Source organism: Eulemur rufifrons, chromosome 16 (assembly GCF_041146395.1).
Source record: "Eulemur rufifrons isolate Redbay chromosome 16, OSU_ERuf_1, whole genome shotgun sequence".
Taxonomy (NCBI): Eukaryota; Metazoa; Chordata; class Mammalia; order Primates; family Lemuridae; genus Eulemur; species Eulemur rufifrons.
In genome coordinates, this window is record NC_090998.1 from 49,611,378 (window position 1) to 49,632,551 (window position 21,174).

The following is a 21,174-nucleotide window of genomic DNA, read 5'->3' on the forward strand; positions in this document are numbered from 1 at the left end:
AAACATGAGTCGTGGGATGGGACACCCCAGAGAAAACGGCAGAGCTCAGGATGGCTCTCAGCAGAGAAAGCACACGTTGCTGGTTTATGCCGAGCATTCTTTGGTATCCATGGATTTGAAAGGAGGATGAATTCAACTTCCATTCCTGCAGTGAACTTCTGATGATGATTTGTTGTTTTCCAGGCCCTGCGCTATCACGGGAGATCTAAAGATTAATAAGCTATCCCTGACCTCAAGTTCCTTCCACTATAGATGGAAACATCGACCTCCAAAAGTGTGGCAGGCGCTTGTGAGAGAGAGATTTGGGATCATGCTCCTCAGACCATACACAGGGTCATGTCTGCCCACATGGGTCATTAAATCAAGTCGGGGTGGGCTGCAGGAAAACCGGTTTTCTGGGACACAGCGAAAGGCAGAGATTTTGTTCAGAGGGCCCTGGGCAATGGATGATGTTTTCTTCCTTGAATTAAATTGTACCATTGCTGAGATTGAATTTAGTTAAAAAATCAACAGAGCCCAGAGTTTGTAATCATTCCCTTAAATCCAAGTACATGGATTATTAGTATATTACTATGAATTCTTCTGGAATAGTGATGTAACACCCCAGAAAAAAATTAGTGGGGCAGCAAAAATTGGGCTGTTTTTCCAGGTCTGGTAATAGCTCACCCAGCACAGCCAGAATCACCAGCATCTGTGCCCCCTGTTAGGATACAAGGAGCAAGGGAAGGCCATGGCGAGACGCTCTGTCTCTGCCCTGCCTTCTGTGGCCTGTGCTCGCTGTAAGTTTCTGTACCCTTGGCTGATTCACTATGGCACTGATCCCGTCTATGTGTGTGTGTGCATGTGTGTATGGGCCTTTCTGCTAATTTTTAATACATCTGAAATGATACAGTGCTGTAATTGAAATACATACAAGGTCAGAGATGGCAAGAAGGAAGTAGTTAAGTGGGGAGAGGGAAGACAGGATAAGGGTCACCTTCACAGATAGAGTAATGAGCCAAAGGATGAATAGGCCTGCATCAGGTGCCAGGTGCCAGGCACAGGACCATAAAACAGCATGGGGGGTGTGCGGGCAGGGATTGTGTCCCCCCCACACCTAATTCATGTGTTGAGGTCCTAACCTCTAGTGATCAAGTAATCTTATTTGAGGATAGGGTCTTTATAGAGGTAATCAAATTAAAATGAGTGCATTAGGGTGGGCCCCAAACCAATATGACTGGTTTCCTTATTAAAAAAGGGGGGGTGTGGAATTTGGACACAGACACAGATAGAGGGCAGACGATGTGAAGAGACACAAAGAGAAGACGGCTGTCTACAAGCCAAGGAGAGGGGCCTGGAGCAGATCCTTCCCTCACAGTCCCCAGGAGGAACCGGCCCAGCAGACAGACACCTTGGTCTGGAACTTCCAACCCCCAGAACTGTGAGACATTAAATTTCTGTTGTTTAAGCCACCTAGTCCGTGGTTTGCCTTAGCAAACTAATACAGTGTATTTAGGGAATGAGACCACCAAAATGACTTTCTTGGTCTCCCCCCTGATGGTAATATCCTGCAAATGGAAAGGCTAAAGAGACAGTCTACAAAAGCTCACAGAAGTCACCTCTCCCCATCATGTTTGGATCCTCAGCTCGGAGTTCAGGCCACCTGGGCAGCCCCTCCAGTGCAGTGAAAAACCCGCTTCAGGTTTTTCGTGACTCCCTTGTCAAGTCTGGTGTCTCTTCTACCAGACCCAGCTGCATTTGCCTGCTGCTGATCGTGGAGCTATTGCAAGGCTCATGTGAGCTGTTTCATATTTGCCTCACTGTGTCCCCCTGTGACTTATTAACATGGCTTGCATGTGTCTGAAGCTGGTATTATTCTGCACTGCAAGCACCCCACGGGATGATACGCAGCCCCAGCCGTAGTGTCTGGTGGATTCAGTCACATCCTTTATTCATCCTGACAATCCCAAATTTAACTGGGACTCCATTACTTCTGAGAAGGAACCTGAAAATAAAGAAGGAAAACAGGGTTGTTGATTTTGATTCTTCAACACTCCGTGTATTCTCTGTGTGCGTTTGCTAACGCTGCTGCCCCTGGTTACCCTGCGCAGAAGAACGTGGTTCTCGTGAAACAATGTTCTGTAGCCATCTGTCCCACAAACTCAGTGAACATACTTTAATTGCTGAGTTCCAGCAAACTTACAGATTACAGTGGCTCCTTGGCATTTGCAGGGGATTGGTTCCAGGACCACCCCCTAGCCCAGGACACCAAAATCTACAAATGTTCAGGTCCCTTATATAAATGGTGTAGTGTTTGCATATAACCTAGTCACGTTTTCCTCTATACTTTAAATCATCTCTAGAGTACTTATAATACCTAAAACAATGTAAATGCTATGTACATAGTTGTTATACTGTGGTTTTTATTTGTATTATTTTTCATTGTTGTATTATTATTTTTTATTGGTTTTTTTTTACCCTGAATATTTTTGATCTACAGTTGGTTGCATTTTACGGATGGTCGAATCCATGGATGTGGAACCCACAGGGACAGAGGACCAACTGTATTTTAAGACAAACTACAAAAACAGATTTTTATTTTTTGGTCCATGATGATTTTTTGGTCTTTTGTTTTGGTGGTTTTGGTTTGGTTTGTTTGTTTGTTTGCTTGCTTTGGGAGCTTTCATTAATCATTGTGTTAATTTAATTGACATTGTGTTTTAATTAGGAACATGTCAAATACCTCATCACACCTTATTTTATTTTATTTTATTTATTTTTGGAGACAGAGTCTCTCTCTGTCACCCTGGGTAGAGTGTAGTGGCATCATCACAGCTCACTGCAACCTCAAACTCCTGGGCTCAAACAATCCTCTTGCCTCAGCCTCCAAAGTAGCAGGGACTACAAGCACGCACTCCACAATGCTGGCTAATTTTTCTATTTTTTGTAGAGGCCAGGTCTCACTCTTGCTAAGGCTGGTCTTGAACTCCTGAGCTCAAGCGATCCTATTGCCTCGGCCTCCCAGAGTGCTAGGATTACAGGCATGAGCCACCACACCCAGCCTTTAATTTTATTCTTATACTCCACCTCACCAATATCTTAAGAACATTATATACTTTTCAGCCTTCCATATCTTTTTTTTTTTTTTTTTGAGACAGAGTCTCACTCTGTTGCCCTGAGTAGAGTGCTGTGGCATCAGCCTAGCTCACAGCAACCTCAAACTCCTGGGCTTAAGCAATCCTTCTGCCTCAGCCTCCCGAGTAGCTGGGACTACAGGCATGTGCCACCATGCCCAGCTAATTATTTTCTACATATATTTTTAGCTGTCCAGATCATTTCTTTCTATTTTTAGTAGAGACAGGGTCTCGCTCTTGCTCAGGCTGGTCATATCTTTTGATAAAGTAATTAATTATAGTATTTTTTTACTCGGTTTTTCAATGTGTATTTATTTTATTGATCACTAACATTGAACTAGGCAGATCTGTGCCTCTAAGTCTTTAGCAAATAACATACCCAAATCTATACATATATAAAAATATGTAGAAATATTTGTATAAAATTAAATATTCATGATTTTAAATTTGATAGACATTGTCAGGTAAAAAGCAGAATATTATACTGATTTAACATCTGATTCAATTAGTTAAAACCTGTAAATAAGTCACTAGCATAGTAAATCTTACCACTTTATTAGGTTGAGGTGGAGTGGAATAACTTCTAATATCATGGAGAGAAATGAGTGATCAAGTTACATAATTCAGGTCTAAAGAAATGAATTTATCCTAAAATGATCAATATCAGCATCCAAACAAAGTCATTTTGCCACTTCTGCTTAAAGCAAATCACTCTTTTAATACACTGTAGCTCACTTAGAAAAACACTTCCAAGCAGCACTTGTTTAAGCAGATCTCTCTATACAAAAACAAAACAAAACCCGTAGCTGTTATTTACCTTGCACCCAGTAAAAGCCAAGAGATTTAAGGTAAGAACATGTTCTGATTTAATACCCAGGCTAACATTATAACACTGCTGCTAAAAACCAGGGCAGGAAAAGAAGCCCAACCAGGAATGTTGGATGGCAGAGAAATCAGTGGCCGATACTTGGAAAACTCAAGAGAAAAAGTGATTTTCAGTGTAGGGAAACAAAATAGCTTCTCTGAAAGGATGGCCAAGAGCAACAAAAACATAGTCCGTATTTATTCAATGTCTCTTTTCTTTTATATACATAGGAGCCATCATGCTGAGTATTTTGAGCAACAGGAACAATTTAACAGACTTACAAGAAGGCATTAAGAAAACACAATGTGTATTTGTCAAAAAAAATCTAAAATAGTGGTTAAAATAAAAATGGGAATGGTATTTTTAAAAGTGGTTAAATGTCTTACATGTTTTATAACAATCTCAAAAAAGTAACGTTTTCTAAAATTACAGTATTTTATATATGCTAAGTTGAATGGCAACATTATTAGATAAGATCTTCCACAAATGTGATGTCAAAAATCTGATAGCAAATTTGCTGCTCCGTTCTATTTGTGACATTATAATGATTTGATGAAGCATTCCAACCACAGATATGCATCCATTTTTATTCCTGGAGGACAAAACATATCCATGATTATATCCATACTTTTCTGAAGGTCATCATTGATTAGGATTTCTGATGCTGGAGTCTGGAAGAATTTATTGTAATCCATGAGATAAGCTTCTAATACTCCTGTTCCATCATCAAGAGTAAATGTCGTAAGAAACATATTGGAGGGGTACAATACCCAGTACTTCTGCCACAGAAGAAGGAATCTATGATGTTTTATTGACCAAGGAATTTAGAGTTTGTATTGATCTCAAACTAGAACACTGCTTACATGGACAGAAGCCATGTCTTGGGCGGCAGCAAGACAAGATGATGGATCCTTGCCTAACTACAAAAAATATCTTTCATAAATGCAGGTGAAATAAAAGACATGTTCAAGTCAACAAAAATGGATGCGTACTAAAAAGAATTTTTAAAGGTGCTCTTAAAATATAAGGAATGGAGATAGGGAATATAATAAATGTGGATAAAGTTAAATGAATATTGACTATATAAAACAGTAACATTTCCCGGGCGCGGTGGCTCACGCCTGTAATCCTAGCACTCTGGGAGGCCGAGGTGGGCGGATCTTTTGAGCTCAGGAGTTCGAGACCAGCCTGAGCAAGAGCGAGACCCCATCTCTACTAAAAATAGAAAGAAATTATATAGACAGCTAAAAATATATATAGAAAAAATTAGCCGGGTGTGGTGGCACATGCCTGTAGTCCCAGCTACTCGGGAGGCTGAGACAGGAGGATCCCTTGAGCTCAGGAGTTTGAGGTTGCTGTGAGCTAGGCTGACGCCACGGCACTCACTCTAGCCTGGGCAACAGAGTGAGACTCTGTCTCAAAAAAAAAAAAAAAAAAAAAACAGTAACATTAATGTCTTGTATTTAAATATGTATAAATATTTACATATATATCCTATTATAATGCATTACAAAATAACATAAATCTGGAGGGATAAATGGAATGTGTTCTAAACTCTTTACATTGTGTGGGAGAAAGATAAAGCTATCAATTTACATTAGACTTTGATAAGCAAAGGAAGAATATGGCTTTCAATAAATAAAAAAGGTCCCAGAAGATAACATAGAACAGTTTCTTCATGGCCATAAGATAGGAAAATATTTCTTATATAGGATACAAAAAGCACTAATCATAAAGGAAATAACTGGTAAATTGATTACATGAAAATTAGAAACTGTTCATCTGGACCTAAAAGAGTGAAAAGCCATAGCACAGAGTGGGAAAAGACATTTGCAACACATATAACTAACAAAAGACTCACTTCCATATCTATATATCATTAAGAAATAGACTCGTAACCCAGTAGAAAATTGAACAAGAGATTTGAGCAAAGCATTCTCAATGAAGGAGATCCAATTTGCCTGAAATGTATGATAATGTGCTCATATATCAGGAAAATGCATACTAAAATCACAGTGAGATACTACTGCACCCTCTACATAACAATTTAAATTAAATAGATGGACAATACCAAATGTTGATGAAGATGCAGAATAACAAGGCTACTCCTGCTCTGCTGGTGGTAATATAAATTACAACAATCATTTTGGAAAACAGTCTGGCATATCCTGTTAGCAGCAATTCTACTCATGTATGTGTGGCCCAACAAAAATGTGTGTATAGCAGCATTATTCAAAATAGCCCTAAACTAAAAATAAGTCATGTATCAATAGTAAAAGGGATGAATTATGATGTATTCTTACAACGAATATTCAGCAATGAAATACTATACTCACAAGAAATGAATGACTCTCACTAACAGTGAAAGAAGCAAGACAAAAATCATATGTGTTGTAGGATTTCATTTATGTAAAGTACAAAAAAGGGAAAAACTAATATATGATGTTAGAAGTCAGGGTAGTGTGTACCTTTGGGGAAGAGAGAGGGTGGATGGTGATTGGGAGAGGCACAGAGATGCTCGTAACATACTATTTCTTGATCTGAGTGTTGCTAACATAGGTGTGTTCACTTTGCGTTAATTCATCAACTGTATATTTATGGCCTGTGTGTTTTTCTGTACATAGTTTTACTCCAATTGCAAGGGTTATTTAAATCAAGAAACTAATTGAGAGAGTGCCCAGTGATATATAAGATTTATAAGGACTCAAATATAAAGTGATATCATCCTTAGGATAATTTTGAAGAGATCATCCCCTCATCTTGGTAACATGGAATACTGTTTATCTGTCTTTCTTCCTTAATAGACTCTGAACTTTCCAGGGGCTGGATCTGTGTTCTCATTTCTGACTCTCACGGAGTGTGTGTGGAATTCATGAAATAATGTGCTAACATGAGAAATGTATTTCTGTTCCCAGGTTAAGAAAACAACTGAAGCCACCTTGCAGACGATACAAGATATGGTCACCATCGAGGACTATGATGTGTCTGAATGCTTCCAGCATAGTCGCTCCACAGAGTCTGTGAAGTCTACTGTCTCTGAAACCTACCTGAGTAAGCCCAGCATCGCCAAGAGAAGAGCTAACCAGCAGGAAACGGAACAGTTCTACTTCATGGTGCGTCCATTGCTTTCCCAAGCCACTGTGGGCAGAGCCTAGATCTCGGGTTCCCAAGTGCTGCTTCTGTAGTTGCATCAGAATCCCCTGGGGTTCTTTGTTAAAATACGGACTCCTGTCTACCCTCCGAGTTCCTGAGTCTGTTAGTCTGGGATAGAGTTGAGGAGTTAGAGGACTGCTCCAAAACAGTACTTTTAAACTTCAGTGTACATACATGTCACCAGAAGAGCTTGTGAAAAGGCAGGTTCTAATTTAAAGTGGTCTGAGGAGGAAGAGACCTGAAAGTCTACCTCTAATAGGCTCCTCAGAGATGGCTGGACCTGCTGGTCTGCAGACCACGCTTTGAGTAGCAAGATTCCAAGGTCTAAAAGATACAAGTGGCTGGATTTTAGATCTCCTCTGAGAAGTTCCTTGACGTTGAGTAATTTTTAAAAGTTATGAATTCATCTTTTACAGAAACTCAGAGAATATTTGGAAGGCAGTAATCTCATCACAAAACTTCAAGCCAAACATGACTTGCTGCAGAGGACCCTTGGAGAAGGTCAGTTGTGCGGAATAGATGGAAGATGACCTGAGGAATACATTGTGTCATGTACATATATTCCAGAAAGAGTATGAATTGTGTGTTTGTGCTTTAAGAAGCAGAGAACGCTGTATGTTTGGAGTTGGTTTAATCTATATCTATAATAATCAAGCTCTCCCTGCAACTATTTGCTTTTTAAGCTTGGTGCTGACCTTAAGGAAGAATAGTGAAATCTAGGAAGGGCTAAAAAACTGTCACAGAGCTCCTGAGGAGGGAAAGTCTAGAGGAGCTGCACCTGCCCCACCTGCAGACCCCTCAGTCACTTCTTCCTTCCCTTCTCCAGGCTTCCGGCCCCACCCCTGTTTGTTTTAATGGGCTGGTATTTGTTCCCTCTATTGCCTTTTTGGACTCTAGAAACCAGCTAAACCAGTTTGGATGATTTTTCTTTTTTTCTTTCAGTAGGCATCCCTTGTAGTTGAGAAATAATCTAATAGTATAAGTAGATTGCTATGTCTAATCATAATAACAAAAACAACAATAACAGCTAACACATATATAAGGCTTTCTCTGTTCCAGGCATTGTTCTGAGCTATATATTTATTTAACTGAGCACTGTTAGTTTCCCCATTTTTACAAATGAGGAAACTGAGGGGGAAAAGGACTACAGGCTAAGGGGACCATGTAAATGTTATTGTTTCTCTTTTCATCTTCATGACATTTAGAAGCAAAAAAATAAATACAAGCAAAGTCCCTGTCTTAACTGCCTTGACTTAGTCTGTAGCTTTAATTATCTTTTATTCACACCAGATCCTGCTGGCAGTTATAAAAAGTGGAAGAGAATATGGAAGGGAGTGGCAATGAGGGGACTGAGTTATGTGAGCAATTCAAGTCAAAAAGAGATTGCCGCTTTTAGACCTAAATTCTTGCCTCCTGCCATTCTGGAACCTTCCTTACCCATAAACCAGTGTTTCCATCACCTTGTCTCCTGGTTTCCTCCAACTAACCCATCATCCTTAGGGAATGACCACCTGGAGACGGGTTACCATGACCTAAGTAAGACTCCATGTATTAAACACTTGGGATGCCAAATCCAAGATAAAAGGCCAATTTCACTTAGAAAAAAAGAAAATGCAACGTTTAAACTACTAAAAACTGTCTTTAAAAAATTAAATAGCCAAACACAATATGTGAACCGTCACACGTTAGATTAGATTAATTTCTGACTCAAAAAGCAAAAGTTATGAAAAACACTTTAAGAGCAATTGGTAAAGTTTAAGTATAGACTATATATTAAATGATATTAAATTAAAGTTGATTTTTCCTAGATATGATAATGGTATTGTGGTTATAAAGAAGAATGTTCTCATTCTTAAGAAATGCTTGCTGAAGTGTCATTATATCTGCAACTTGCTTTCAAATAGTTCAGGAAAAAAGATAGAAAGAGAAGGGGAAAGAGAGAGAGAGAAGATAGAGCCAATTTGGCAAATATTAACAATTGAAAAATCTACATGAACAGTATAAGGGTGTTCCCGGCACTATTTTTTCAACTCTTCTGTAGGTTTGATCTTAAAAAAAAAAAAAAAAAAAAAAAGACTTTTTATCTTTGAATAATATTCTGACTTCAGCAATCATGTCCTGTCTTTTTCTTTTTCCCTCATAGTATCATGTAAGGTCCTTTTTCCGCCATTTTTCACAAATGCCTGATATATCAAGTGATGCCCTCTAGGTCAGTTGCCAGCCCCAAAGCATAACTTACCCTAAGTGTAGATTAATGCTTACAGGCACAAAGTGCTTCCCTACAAAACTGGATACCACTTCAGAAATTGTGAGTTTGAGAGAATTAAGTAGTGGGTGAATTCATTCTTGGCACTGCATGCAGACACATGTGTTAATACACTTGGGACCACATTCTGAAACTTTTATGGTACACATTCAATATAGATTCTCTTAGGTCTCCTAGTGGGAAAGCCCCATGGTTAATATTATTTTACATATCATTATTGGGTAGGGTTATATTTTAGCCAGTTTGCTGAATTCACATGCCAGATTCTGTCTTCAGCTACTAAACCGTATAAAGCTATATTATACCTTGTGAACTCTAAGCCAGAATTTCTTTATCTTGGAATTTCTTTCAGTGGGCTCTGGTGTCCCAGTGACACCAGCTGTGTTCAAGTGTAGAAGACCTTCACTGGACTCAGGTTATTCTGCAAAAGGAGTTGGATGGTTTTCATCCAGCGGCAGCAGAAACACTAGCCCTCTGCCCACTGGTTGCAGCCCTCTCTGCTCCCCAGCCCTGCCCCTCCTGCATGCTTGACTGACAGCACACCAATTGCTGGTCACTGCCTGGGTTTGACACTGGCAGCTTTGCCCAGAGAAAAGCTGAGCAAGGGAGACATGCCCCACCTTTTAGCTCGACCATTGTGAGCCTGCCGGCTTTCCATGCAAGCCCTCCTTGTGTTAATAGGCTTACACCAAAGGAGACCAGGAGAGTTAATGGCGCCTGTCCCACGATGAAGTAATCCAATGGTGAGCCTTTATGAAGGCATCCAAGTCCGGATTTGGCTAAATAGGGTTAGTAGTACAGCATTCAATGGTGTGTTTGGGGACAGTCCTGACTTTTTATATAGAAATCACCTCTCTGAAGTATACTGGACTCACTGCTGCAAAAACTGCCTTCATAGTAAAACAAATAGAGCCTAACCCAAAGATTTAGCAGTTGATCGTACACAGCTGAATCTGTAACTACAGACATGTGTTTGGCCTGCCTCACTGCTTGCTTTTTGGCAGACTACCAGTAGCCCAGTAAGTTCTTTGATTTACAACATTGTGAAGCAACTAGATTGAGCTCTTAAAGTGGCACTGTCAAAATTCAGAATTTCAAATCTTTGAAAACTATTGAAATAGAAACACATAATGAGTCGCTAAGACCAAATACATAATCATCTTCTTCATCTCCAGCAACACCATTGTATCTTTTTGTGATGTCGTTTGTTTTTAAATCAGACAAGTTAAATTGACCACAGTAAATGAGATACACATCTATAAAACTGAGACACTGAGACTTTTTTTCTTCTTCAGTAATGAGCCTTAATGTTCACGTTGGCTTCTATGTGTGCAATATTTGGAGTTAAGGGGCTGTAAATAGCAGTGCACTTTTGCTAAACCTAGAAAATCTGACACTAGGAACTTGAGCTCCATATTCCATTGTTTCTTGCCCTGGGCATAAGGTTTCTGACAAAGGAATTTAATAGGTTATCCTCACACAATCCGTTTTCTGTCTTTGAGTAGGAGTACAAATATACTTTTAAAAGAGAAGCTGATTGTGAATAATTATGTTTTTTTAGAAAAGCACTGCAGTAGTTGGTATTCTTAAGAAAGAAAAGGGCTGGAAAGTAACACCAGGAGACCTCGTCATTTATTAGGGAACAAATCCAGAGTGTCTCTGTCCGGTTTGAGCTGTGCACATTTTATATATTTTATCTAGAGTTTTTAAATCTCAAATTGCCACCAAACTTTATTTTGGTTTTCTCTTTTTCTATATGGAGATAAAATGCATTTAGGTGTGAAAAATAATTCATTTCATAATTCTCAGGTGAAATTTAAGAGTAGCTGAAGCAAGTGTTTGTACCAAGAACAAGTTAATCTTGGGTCATTTTTTTTCCTCCAAATGGCTTGTATGTAGAGGTGGTGGAGAGGAGAGGAGTTGTCTTTTGTTTTTAATAATTAAGTAGCCTTCCAAAGAAAGTGATTGAAATCTAATCCTCAGACCACTGGAAGCTTTCACATTTCTCTGGGAAGGAGAGTCTTCTAAGCTTGTGTGTTATTGATCTATTAATGATGATACTGATTAAAAAATAAAACCTCATTCATCAGTTCAGACACACTCAAGACTATTAGCTGCAAAAACGATGGATGTGGTGGTGTGGTTATGCCGTGAATGATAACAGAGCTTGCTCTTGGTTCATTATTCAAAATGTATGTTTCATAGGTTTTTAATTTTTTATCTCATACTATTAACCATGAATGGATGGAGCAAAATAATTTTAAGCATTTTACATATCATTTTCTAAATCTAGGGAATGATTGTTTGGGATATTTTAACAAAAATAGCAAAATTTCAAAGTTATAAAGCATTTCATTTCTAAGGAATTGTCATTAGCATCATTATCATTGAATCACTTGAAAGTGATTAACTTGTGTTATTCAATTTAAATTCATAGATATTTATTAACTTAATAATTTACATATTTTTTAAATTCATTACATTTATTAAAATGTTCTCTATATTGTATTTGGCTTTAGCTATATGGGACAGACAGAATTATAAGCCGCAGTCTCTACCTTTCCTCTAGGATCTTTCAAAGTATTTGCCAGGAAAAAGACTTACATTTTTTTAAGGTAGTACAGTATAGTACTTGGGAGCTCAGGACTGGAATTAAAACAAAACCTGGAGCCTGGTGCCAGACCCATCGCATACTAATAGTGTGCCCTTGGGCAAGTCAGTTTTCTGTATGTTCAGTCTCTTCTGTAAAATAAGAGTAATAATAGAAGCTACCTCTTTAGGTTATTGTGAAAATTGTGAGTTAATATATGTAATATAAGGTGCTTAAAATAGTGTCTAATAAATATGAGACATCATTGCTGTTTTTATTGTTGTTACTAATACATATTACATCATACTTAATTATACTTAATGCTATAATAAAGTATGCAACATGACAGAATACGATACAGCACCCAGCCAGATAGTTTCTCTACCCTCAACCCTTGGCTTACGCTACTGACTCACGATCTTGGCTATCTCCTATCCACAACACAACCTAAATGGTAGTGACTCTCACATCTTTATCTCCTGCCCTGTCTCTCTCCGTGCTTTACCCTGTATAGCCAACTCTGCTGAACACTTCCATTAGGACATCACCTAAGGCAGCACACACCACAATCAGCTCACCGTCTGCCCCTCTACTTTCCAGTAGACTTTCTCTCCCATTCGTGAATAGCTATCAATATTCTAGAGTTCTGTGTGCACCTTCCGTTTTCTTCTTCTCTCCCGAAGTACCAGGAGACTAGCAAAAGGAAGGGACTTACAGTTAAATGATAGGTAGAACTAGGGGGAGAGGGAAGCAGGATCTCCCCCCATCCCCCCATCCCCATATCAAGTCATGGCCAAGAATTGATTCTGCCAACACTTACTGTGGCCTGGCTCTGTGTTGAGAAAGGTATCCTCGGATATTAACTGTTTGCCCCGGTTTAATCAATAGATAGTAATCAAATCCTTTATGTAATTTGTTATTCAAGAGCAGATAATAGAGTAAAAGGCTCTGTTGCAGCCTGGGAGTGTTGATTCACCATCCCCAGCGAGCTAGCTCTCTTCACCATTGTTACATTGGCTTCGCCCTGTAAGTCTGAATCACGGCACTGTGATAGGATGGGCTGGGCTCACCTGTTTGTGTTGCAACATGACCCTCCCCTGCCAGCTATATTTTCAAGCTATTTCAGGACCGTATCACCATTTTGCAAACAAGCCAGCTGAATGGTTCAACTCTCTCACACCCCTTCCCACTGCTCCACCTTAAACATAAAACAGAGCAGACAGCAACCACAGAAACATGCAAACTTGAAATGAGCACAGGTTGTGGGATCACCACAAAAATTCAGACTTGTTATTATATTTAAAACAAGTCAAGAAGCCCAAATGTGTAAGAAGCAGCTCGTCTTTTAATGGACAGAGAACTTTATGAAAGACTTTTAGCTTACAGGTTGGTGGAATATAGTATAATTTAATGTCCTTGTACTTTAATATCTGCAAATGTCATTTGTGATTACAGAATACGACTTCTCCCCAGTGCCCTGACATCCCATTACAGAAAGAATACCAATTTAGTCTAAGGGAAATTGAGTTCCCCCAACCCTGTTTGGCCCCCCACTTCCCCCCTACAAGTATCAATCAAGACAGAAGGAATAACTAACATACAAACCTTGGATGTGTTTTATTTGCATTTCATCTTTGAACTTACAGTTAGGATCAAATAGCTATTTCTTGTTTGTTTAAAAAACAAAAACAAAAACCCTGCTTTGAATTGCTAAGTTTAACGTGTTTCTCTACAGAATTTACTAAATTTTATGTGTGGATTTTATGAAATATTTACTTTGAATTATTTGTCTATCTTCATATGCTATCCTCATGTTTTCTACCATAAAATGTGCAAGTTATTATAAACTCAGCATCTTCAAGTAAGGAAAGATGATACAAAAGATTACCAAGTACATTCCACTGGATTCCATTCAATATACTTATTTTAATTCTTTTTTCCTGCAGGTCACAGAGCTGAATATATGACTACAAGGTAGGAAAATATTCTATCATAACTTATAGTGTATCTCGCTTTCTTTTCTCTTTAATAAGAAGCGACTATTTCAATGTTGCAAGAATGAACATATTTTGTTAATGAACTGGCAAGACAGTTTTGGCTTGAGAAAGCATAGCAACATGAAATGTTTGAGGTTCTCACAAGACCAGATATGCTCTGGCCTTGCTAAGGGTTTCCCAATGGAACTGTAAAGCTCTTTAATAAGCAGAGACAGTAACAAAGACCTAAGTTGAACAAGCTTGGTTCATCTCATCCAAAATACTTTAAGCTTTTAGAAATATTCTAACAAGACTTTTGATTTGATAGTTTAATTTAAAAACGATATAATGTCTGTATCTACTACATTTGTAAGTAGAAAGTATGATTATTTTCTGCTCCTACCTTCCCTTAAGTCATATTAAAAATGAGAGCTTTATTGAATATCCTTAGGCTTTTAACTCTCGATCTTGCCCTTTTTGGTTCACTTTAAAAATTTAACTTTTATCACCTATGCCCATATTGTACTTTTTTTCATTCATGGAAGGATTTTGAAGCTACTGCGAAGAAAGAAAAGCCATTTTGGAAGATTCTAATTTGGGTTGGGGAACGTTTGTAGCAACTTTTATTTTTCTATGTCACCATTTGTGCAACAGCCAGAAATTATTCTGATTAACAGAGTAAGATTTTGCACTTGTGAAGTTGAGTTCTCTTTGAAGTGGGAGGCATTTAGAATCCTGGTGTGCCTGTTGCCATAACTGGGAAATTGGTTTCCAAGGTTCTATAATGTTACTGGTGGGCCGTTTCTTCATAAGAAAGCCCCTCTTTCTTCTTGGGGAACCAACTAGAAAGATCCAGCTACTGACTTTTCTAAACTTAACAAAAGAAAAGAAATACTGATTTTTTTTTCACATATAGTATCTCTTGGCACTCTCAATTATTTTACCTGTTATTTCCAAATTATAATTAACGTAAGGCACTTCAAAGAAAAGATTGAAAAAAAAGAATGCAAATATATAAATTTGCAATGAGAACTGTAATTGCCAGATAGACTAGATATTCACATCAACCTGACCGGTACTTCCTCTCATGTGGGCATTCTATACAGGAAACCAAATTATCAGAAGTTTCATGGTAGGCACAGAACCAGCCTGAGTCACGCAACTGGTATGTCAAATGGCCCTGGCGCTGTTCACTTGATGTGGGCGTAGTGGTGCCAGAATCATCCACACACCGGTCTGCCTAATAACCCACCTCCGCCACAGAAATCACTTTGATAAGCACACAGGCAGTTCATTTCAATTCCAAATTCCTCTCACAGCTTTAGTTTGTTCACATTAACTCCTGCTTTAGAACCTTCGGGAGAGGCAATTTTCAGGCCTTTGGTAGAAGACCCAAAAGACGTCCCTCCATCAGCCCCAGCCAGGGGTGACCCTGCATCTCCCAGTCACGTGGGGACAATTATTGGGTGCCACCGGAGGCTCTGGCTCCAGCTGCAAGATTGGGGTACCCCACGAGTCAGTGACAAAACAAAATTCTGATCCCCTCATCTTCATCAACTGCACCAGATGTCACCACATGTGAAGCTCTGTTGGACCTTGTTGTGATATCCATGTTTTCCACATTTTCCAGTTTCCGTATTTAATGCTTTGATATCGTGGGGCCTAGTGGACCGTGGAAGGATGGCACGTCCAGAGAGTAGCCAATTCCTAGAGGTAGTAAGGACAGGCTTGCAAGTGTGGCTTCTGTATGAAGCCACCTGATCCAGAGCCCAGCCCCCCAACCACCTGCTTTATCAGGTTCACACTCTCAGGGCCACTGTTCCCTTCCCTAACTACCCCAGGGCTAGGTACCAGAGAGAATCATCATGCCCCAGAGCCCACCAACATGGTTCAAACTAGCCACCCACTTCTAAACCTCCCTGCCCATCTTCTCCTGGCTCTGCCTGGCCGCATTTTCCCCTGGCTCCCTCTGTCTCCCGACCACCCCCTGCGGCCTCCCCGGGAACTATGAGTAAAACAGCATCTTTTCAACGGCAGTTGTCTCCTGATCTGTTAGCCTCGCCATACCTGAATAAAAATAAAATCCACATTTTTAAAACGCTTACAAAATAATGAAAGGAGTGGATGGAATCAAGCACATATGGTTAAACTCTTTGGTGGTTAGTTGCTTTGTTTTTTACACCTACCAGATTGCTTCCTTCATGGATGGCACAGAATTTGGTGTATAAAACAGATTTCAAGGCTGGGTGCGGTGGCTCACGCCTGTAACCTTAGCACTTTGGGAGGCCGAGGCGGGTGGATTGTTTGAGCTCAGGAGTTCAAGACCAGCCTGAGCAAGAGCTCAGAGCTACTAAAAATAGAAACAAATTATATGGACAGCTAAAAATATATATAGAAAAAATTAGCCAGGCATGGTGGCACATGCCTGTAGTCCCAGCTACTTGGGAGGCTGAGGCAGGAGGATTGCTTGAGCCCAGGAGTTTGAGGTTGCTGTGAGCTAGGCTGATGCCACAGCACTCTAGTCCGGGCAACAGAGTGAGACACTGTCTCAAAAAAAAAAAAAGAGAGAGATTTCAGAAACTTCAGGTGTAGCAGGACATGAGGTGCTTGCTGCCTGGTAGAAATTTCCATGTTTGCTTCTAGATACTTGCAAAGGCTCCTTTTAACTTCTCAAGCACCATAGGACTTCAGGTGCTGCTTGCTATACGCCCCGTTAGTCACATGAGCCCATCTGCTGGGAGATTCTTAGAATTTAGCTGTGGAAGGCGGTATCAGGCAGTTTGATCCCCCCCATCTCTTGATTGCCGTGGTAATATCTTATGAAGTTAGTGGGGCTTCCACATGAATTCTTGGGGTTTTGTTTCTCAACTGGACGTTCTGAAATTGAGCTAAATAAACTAAAAAGGTAATTTTTCCTAGAGAGTCTGCAGCTTAATGAAGTGTTTCACATGATTCCCAAGTGTGGTGTGTATCCTCATATAAGCCTTGCACTTAGAAAGAATTTAAATTGGAACCTCCAGGGAGAGGTCTCAGGGCTCTCCTTCCATGTATCCCAGTCAGCAGAGTTGGAGAAGTTAAGTCAGGTAATCCTGGCCGTCTTTCCACTCCAGGGGAGAGCAGAAGAGGTTCCCTCTCTGCAGTTACAGTACAAGGTGATGCAGGGATTCCGAATACAGTACACGGTGCACTGGATGTGCATATGGCAGAGAGGTGGGCTTGTTCACCAAAGCAAACAGACACTGGAGATGAAGAGTCCAGAACAGCATAAATGATCGTGTCTTGCTCTACAAATATTTGGGCGGTGGGATAGTTTGTTCAAAGAAAAAATAATTCATGTGAGCCAGTATCCCGCCCATCAGAAATAACATTGAAACCAAAGTTTTATTTTTTTCACTTGTGACCCATTAATAGTTACTTTTGCATAAAATAAAATCCCACTAATACCTGAGAGGTATTGAATGGATGTGATGTTACTTGCATTGAAGAATTACGTGACAACTAAAAATATTATATTTAATTTCTCATTTGGGGATCTGAAAGAGCCCTAATTTTTATCACTGGTGGTGTCTTACTATGTGACTCATAAACCAAGTAACAAGAACCCTGCTTTGTAACATTTGGCCAAATAGCTCACAATTCCATTTGGTGATGCTTAAACCATTTTTAAACAAACCAGCAAACAAACAAACGTCAGCTATTACATATAGGAAAACTGTAGTGTGAGTAAATAGCTTGTGTGTTTTTTGATACATAAGTAAAAGTGAATGAATGGGAAAGGGGAGGGACTGTTTTTCCCTATGGGCAGGGGTGGGGATACCTAAGATTCCTGTGTTTTGTAATTTTGATGTGACCTATGGGTATTTCATTTATTGTTTGATTTCTGCCATGCTCAGTAATTATATTCCCTTCCCTTAGGCCTCCAAATGTTCCCCCTAAGCCCCAGAAACACAGGAAGTCCAGACCCCGCTCACAGTATAATGCTAAGTTGTTTAATGGGGATTTGGAAACATTCGTCAAGGTACTGGCACCAGCCATCTGGGTGGCTGATCTCCACGCTTCTCACTATAATGGTCTCAGCCTCTCATAAAAGGAGGGAGGTCATTATGTCCAAGTCTGTCCTGGGGCTCTTTGCTTTCCCAGAAAATCAATATAATATTTCCTGAAGTCAGAGAGGAAAGAATATTTGGGTTTGAGTGCCTTCAGAAGAGGGAATAAATGTGGGTGTTATTATGTGGGCAAAAGAGAAAGCCCTCTTTATTTTTTTTAAAGCCATAATTTGTACAAAAAGGAACAGACCAACCTGATAAAATGGTTTATTTTTACTCATGCAAATGAGATGGCACAAAATATTTTAAATTCCATTCATTAGGCTAACTTTGAAGCACAGCAAGAGTTTTTATTTCCCATGACTTGAGGAATTCATTATATTGGATAAATTGTAAGACCCTGTAGTCTATATCTTGTATCTCTGCTGTGTTTACTCTCTGTCTTCTTTTTCATCCTATATTTCTGATAATGCTTCTAGCCGAGGACGAAGGAATTCGCACACGAGACATCAGGTATAGTGCTAGAGGGACATGAGGGCACAGCCTCTTTCGCTGTTGGTATCACTTTCAAGTCATGTTCAGCTCATGCTTGGCTTTACTTAGATTTTTAAGGTCTTTAAAAGAAAAATGTTTGCAGTTGGAAATTAAACAGGGGTATAAATAGGCTTTACCTAGAGAGAAACTACAGAAATCAAACACTAATTTGAAAGGAATAGTCTTCTCTAGGAAGAATATATAGATTAAATTTTTAGTTTTTACATTATGTGTTTGGCAAATGTATCAAATTTGATCAAGGGCTTTTATTAAGGAAAGTCAATGTCAAATACCCAATACACATTTCATACCAGATTATAGACCGTGGTGTAAATTATACAAAAAAGAAAAGGGCTTTCTTTCTTCTTTGTAGTTCACATTTTATGACCTGGCTGCAGTGTTTCTGAAGACTAAATTTTTGTGGGGAACCACATCATTAATAACCTCCCCTAATGATATGTTACAGATGCCTTACTTTCTTTAAAGACAGATGTTTATTGAATGTGTGCACTAATACTTTAAAAATAAGTATGTGTATGCGTGTGTGCATGTGGCATGTATGTGGACAGGGAGATACATGCATACATACATACATAGACAGATAGATTAGAAAACTCAGGCAGCCTTAAAAATGAGCCCTAATCCTGGAATTAAGTGAAAAGCCACCGGACAACCTAAATAGCCATCACAAATCCACTGCCTTAAGCCTTAAACCCAGAAGAGCCTTATTGACTCTAATTTAATATAATATTGTTGTGAAATTTGATTATGTAGTTTCCCAGCACATGGCTTATAAGCAGGGACAAATTAGATGGAGAGAGAGGAACGATAAAATGAAAGCACTGAGATGTGCAGCTGATGGCATGGCAGGAAAAGAGAACATAGAAAAACTCCAAAAGGCAGATGTAAGATTCTGTTATATTTGATAATGCAGTACGAGAATGGCTGCTTAAAATGATAGGAAAGCTCATATTATATTTTTAAAATTTTTTTCATTAAGAGCAGTTAAAGGAAACCAAATTGAGGTACTAAAGAAGAAATAAACCAGTTATCATGGCAAATTCACTTAGATGAGCTCTGCACCATCCCAGCTTGCACGGTGAAGGATCTTTGGTAACAGCAGTAACGCGGAGGGCTCTCTTTACACTTGTGAAAAGTGCTTGACCACAATATCACTGAGACAGCAAGAGCAAAACCATTTTCCCTTTTTCTCACAGAGAAACCGAGACACAAAGGTATTGCTTTGAATGGTAGGTAGCGTGCAGCCCGTTGTTTTACTTGTAAAATATTTTCTACCTGAATATCCGGCACCCATAAAATTAAATTAAAACACACACTCTTGTTACTTTTCGATTCCAAAACTCACTTTATATGAATGAAATGCTGATAATAGCTAAAAGATGTGAAATTACAGAAGTAAATGTAAAGACAAAAATATTTTTTAAATAATAGGAAAGCCCAAGACATTTTTATTTAGAACTTGCTTAGTGCAAACATTTTCCTTTTAATAACCTTGTATTCTCTTTGTTTTTCTTTGTTTTAATACTAAGTTCAGCAGAGATGTAAACTAATACTCTCCTTTTATCACTTACATGTAAATATTTTGTTGCTTTTTTAGATTACAGTGTTACATGATTCGTTCCTATAAAGTTTTCTTCCCCTAAAACACACGTGTATCTTAAAGAAAAATCCTCTCACAGAATCAATAAGTTTTGATGTAATTACATGGCTGTTCTTGAGCCAATTCTTCCACACTAAAATGTGTTTTTATTCTTAAGACTCTTCTTTAAGAAATTAATAAAATTTATGCTCCTAAAACAAATTAACTAATTAGAGAAACTTAATACAGGCTCCAGAAGTAATTGAGCCATTAACCGGTTTATACACTGATTAGATTGTCTTAAAAGCTAAAATAAAGCTATTCCTTAAGAAGTGTATTACCCATTCTAGGAATAGTAAGGAGTTTAAATTGCTGAACTGCATATTCCCAATCCTTCCCCTGCTGCTTAATTGGAAAGGTTAGTGAGTTCTGAATTGTTCTAATATATTAAGACAACCAGGTTCTTCTTGTGTTTCAGAATAAAACTCCTCATGAATTAATACCTGATGTCAGCTAACCATTTTGAAACCCCATGTTTTTTTTTTCAAAGATCTAATACCTGAAAGAGCAGAGTCTTAAAAGCACATGAAAAATAATTCCATAGTCAGTAACCTTCTTTAACTCCATAGAGTGCATGGCATTGATACATATTTATCTGTGACCTCAGCAGCTCCTTCATCTCATTTGTCATCCTACACATGTTTGAAAGCATTCCCAGAATTTACATTTGTTCTGTAGAGGGCAGTGGCTATTCTACAAGATGTAGAGGAGGAAGGCCAGCAAATGTTCCTTCCTAAGGAAACGAGATCTAATGGGATGTACATTTGTGCAACCTTGTTCTTTTTCCTTAAAACATGAAAAAATAAGTCTATAAGGATGAGTAAGTTCTGATGCAAACTAAATACATGACACGTTTTAATTACCTATGAAACAATTCTCATATCATGCCTCTACAGACATAAATAGATATAGACTGTCGCCACCTAGGTGGTAGACTCTCAGGGATGTTGTGGAGAGGATGGTGAGATGGC

The 21,174-nt window shown here is 38.9% G+C and overlaps 1 protein-coding gene across 2 annotated transcripts in view; it reads left to right on the top strand.

Annotated features, from left to right (window-relative positions):
• SRGAP1 (SLIT-ROBO Rho GTPase activating protein 1) overlaps window positions 1–21,174 on the top strand; it is a 253,270-nt gene that overhangs the window by 195,551 nt on the left and 36,545 nt on the right. The window contains exons 9-12 of one of the 2 annotated variants that reach the window (XM_069489992.1): window positions 6,894–7,091; window positions 7,548–7,632; window positions 13,934–13,961; window positions 17,879–17,981. In XM_069489992.1, the coding sequence (XP_069346093.1) occupies window positions 6,894–7,091; window positions 7,548–7,632; window positions 13,934–13,961; window positions 17,879–17,981 (414 nt within the window). Of the gene's footprint in view, window positions 1–6,893; window positions 7,092–7,547; window positions 7,633–13,933; window positions 13,962–17,878; window positions 17,982–18,488; window positions 18,523–21,174 lie in introns of both variants that reach the window. The other variant, XM_069489993.1, reaches the window with a different exon arrangement.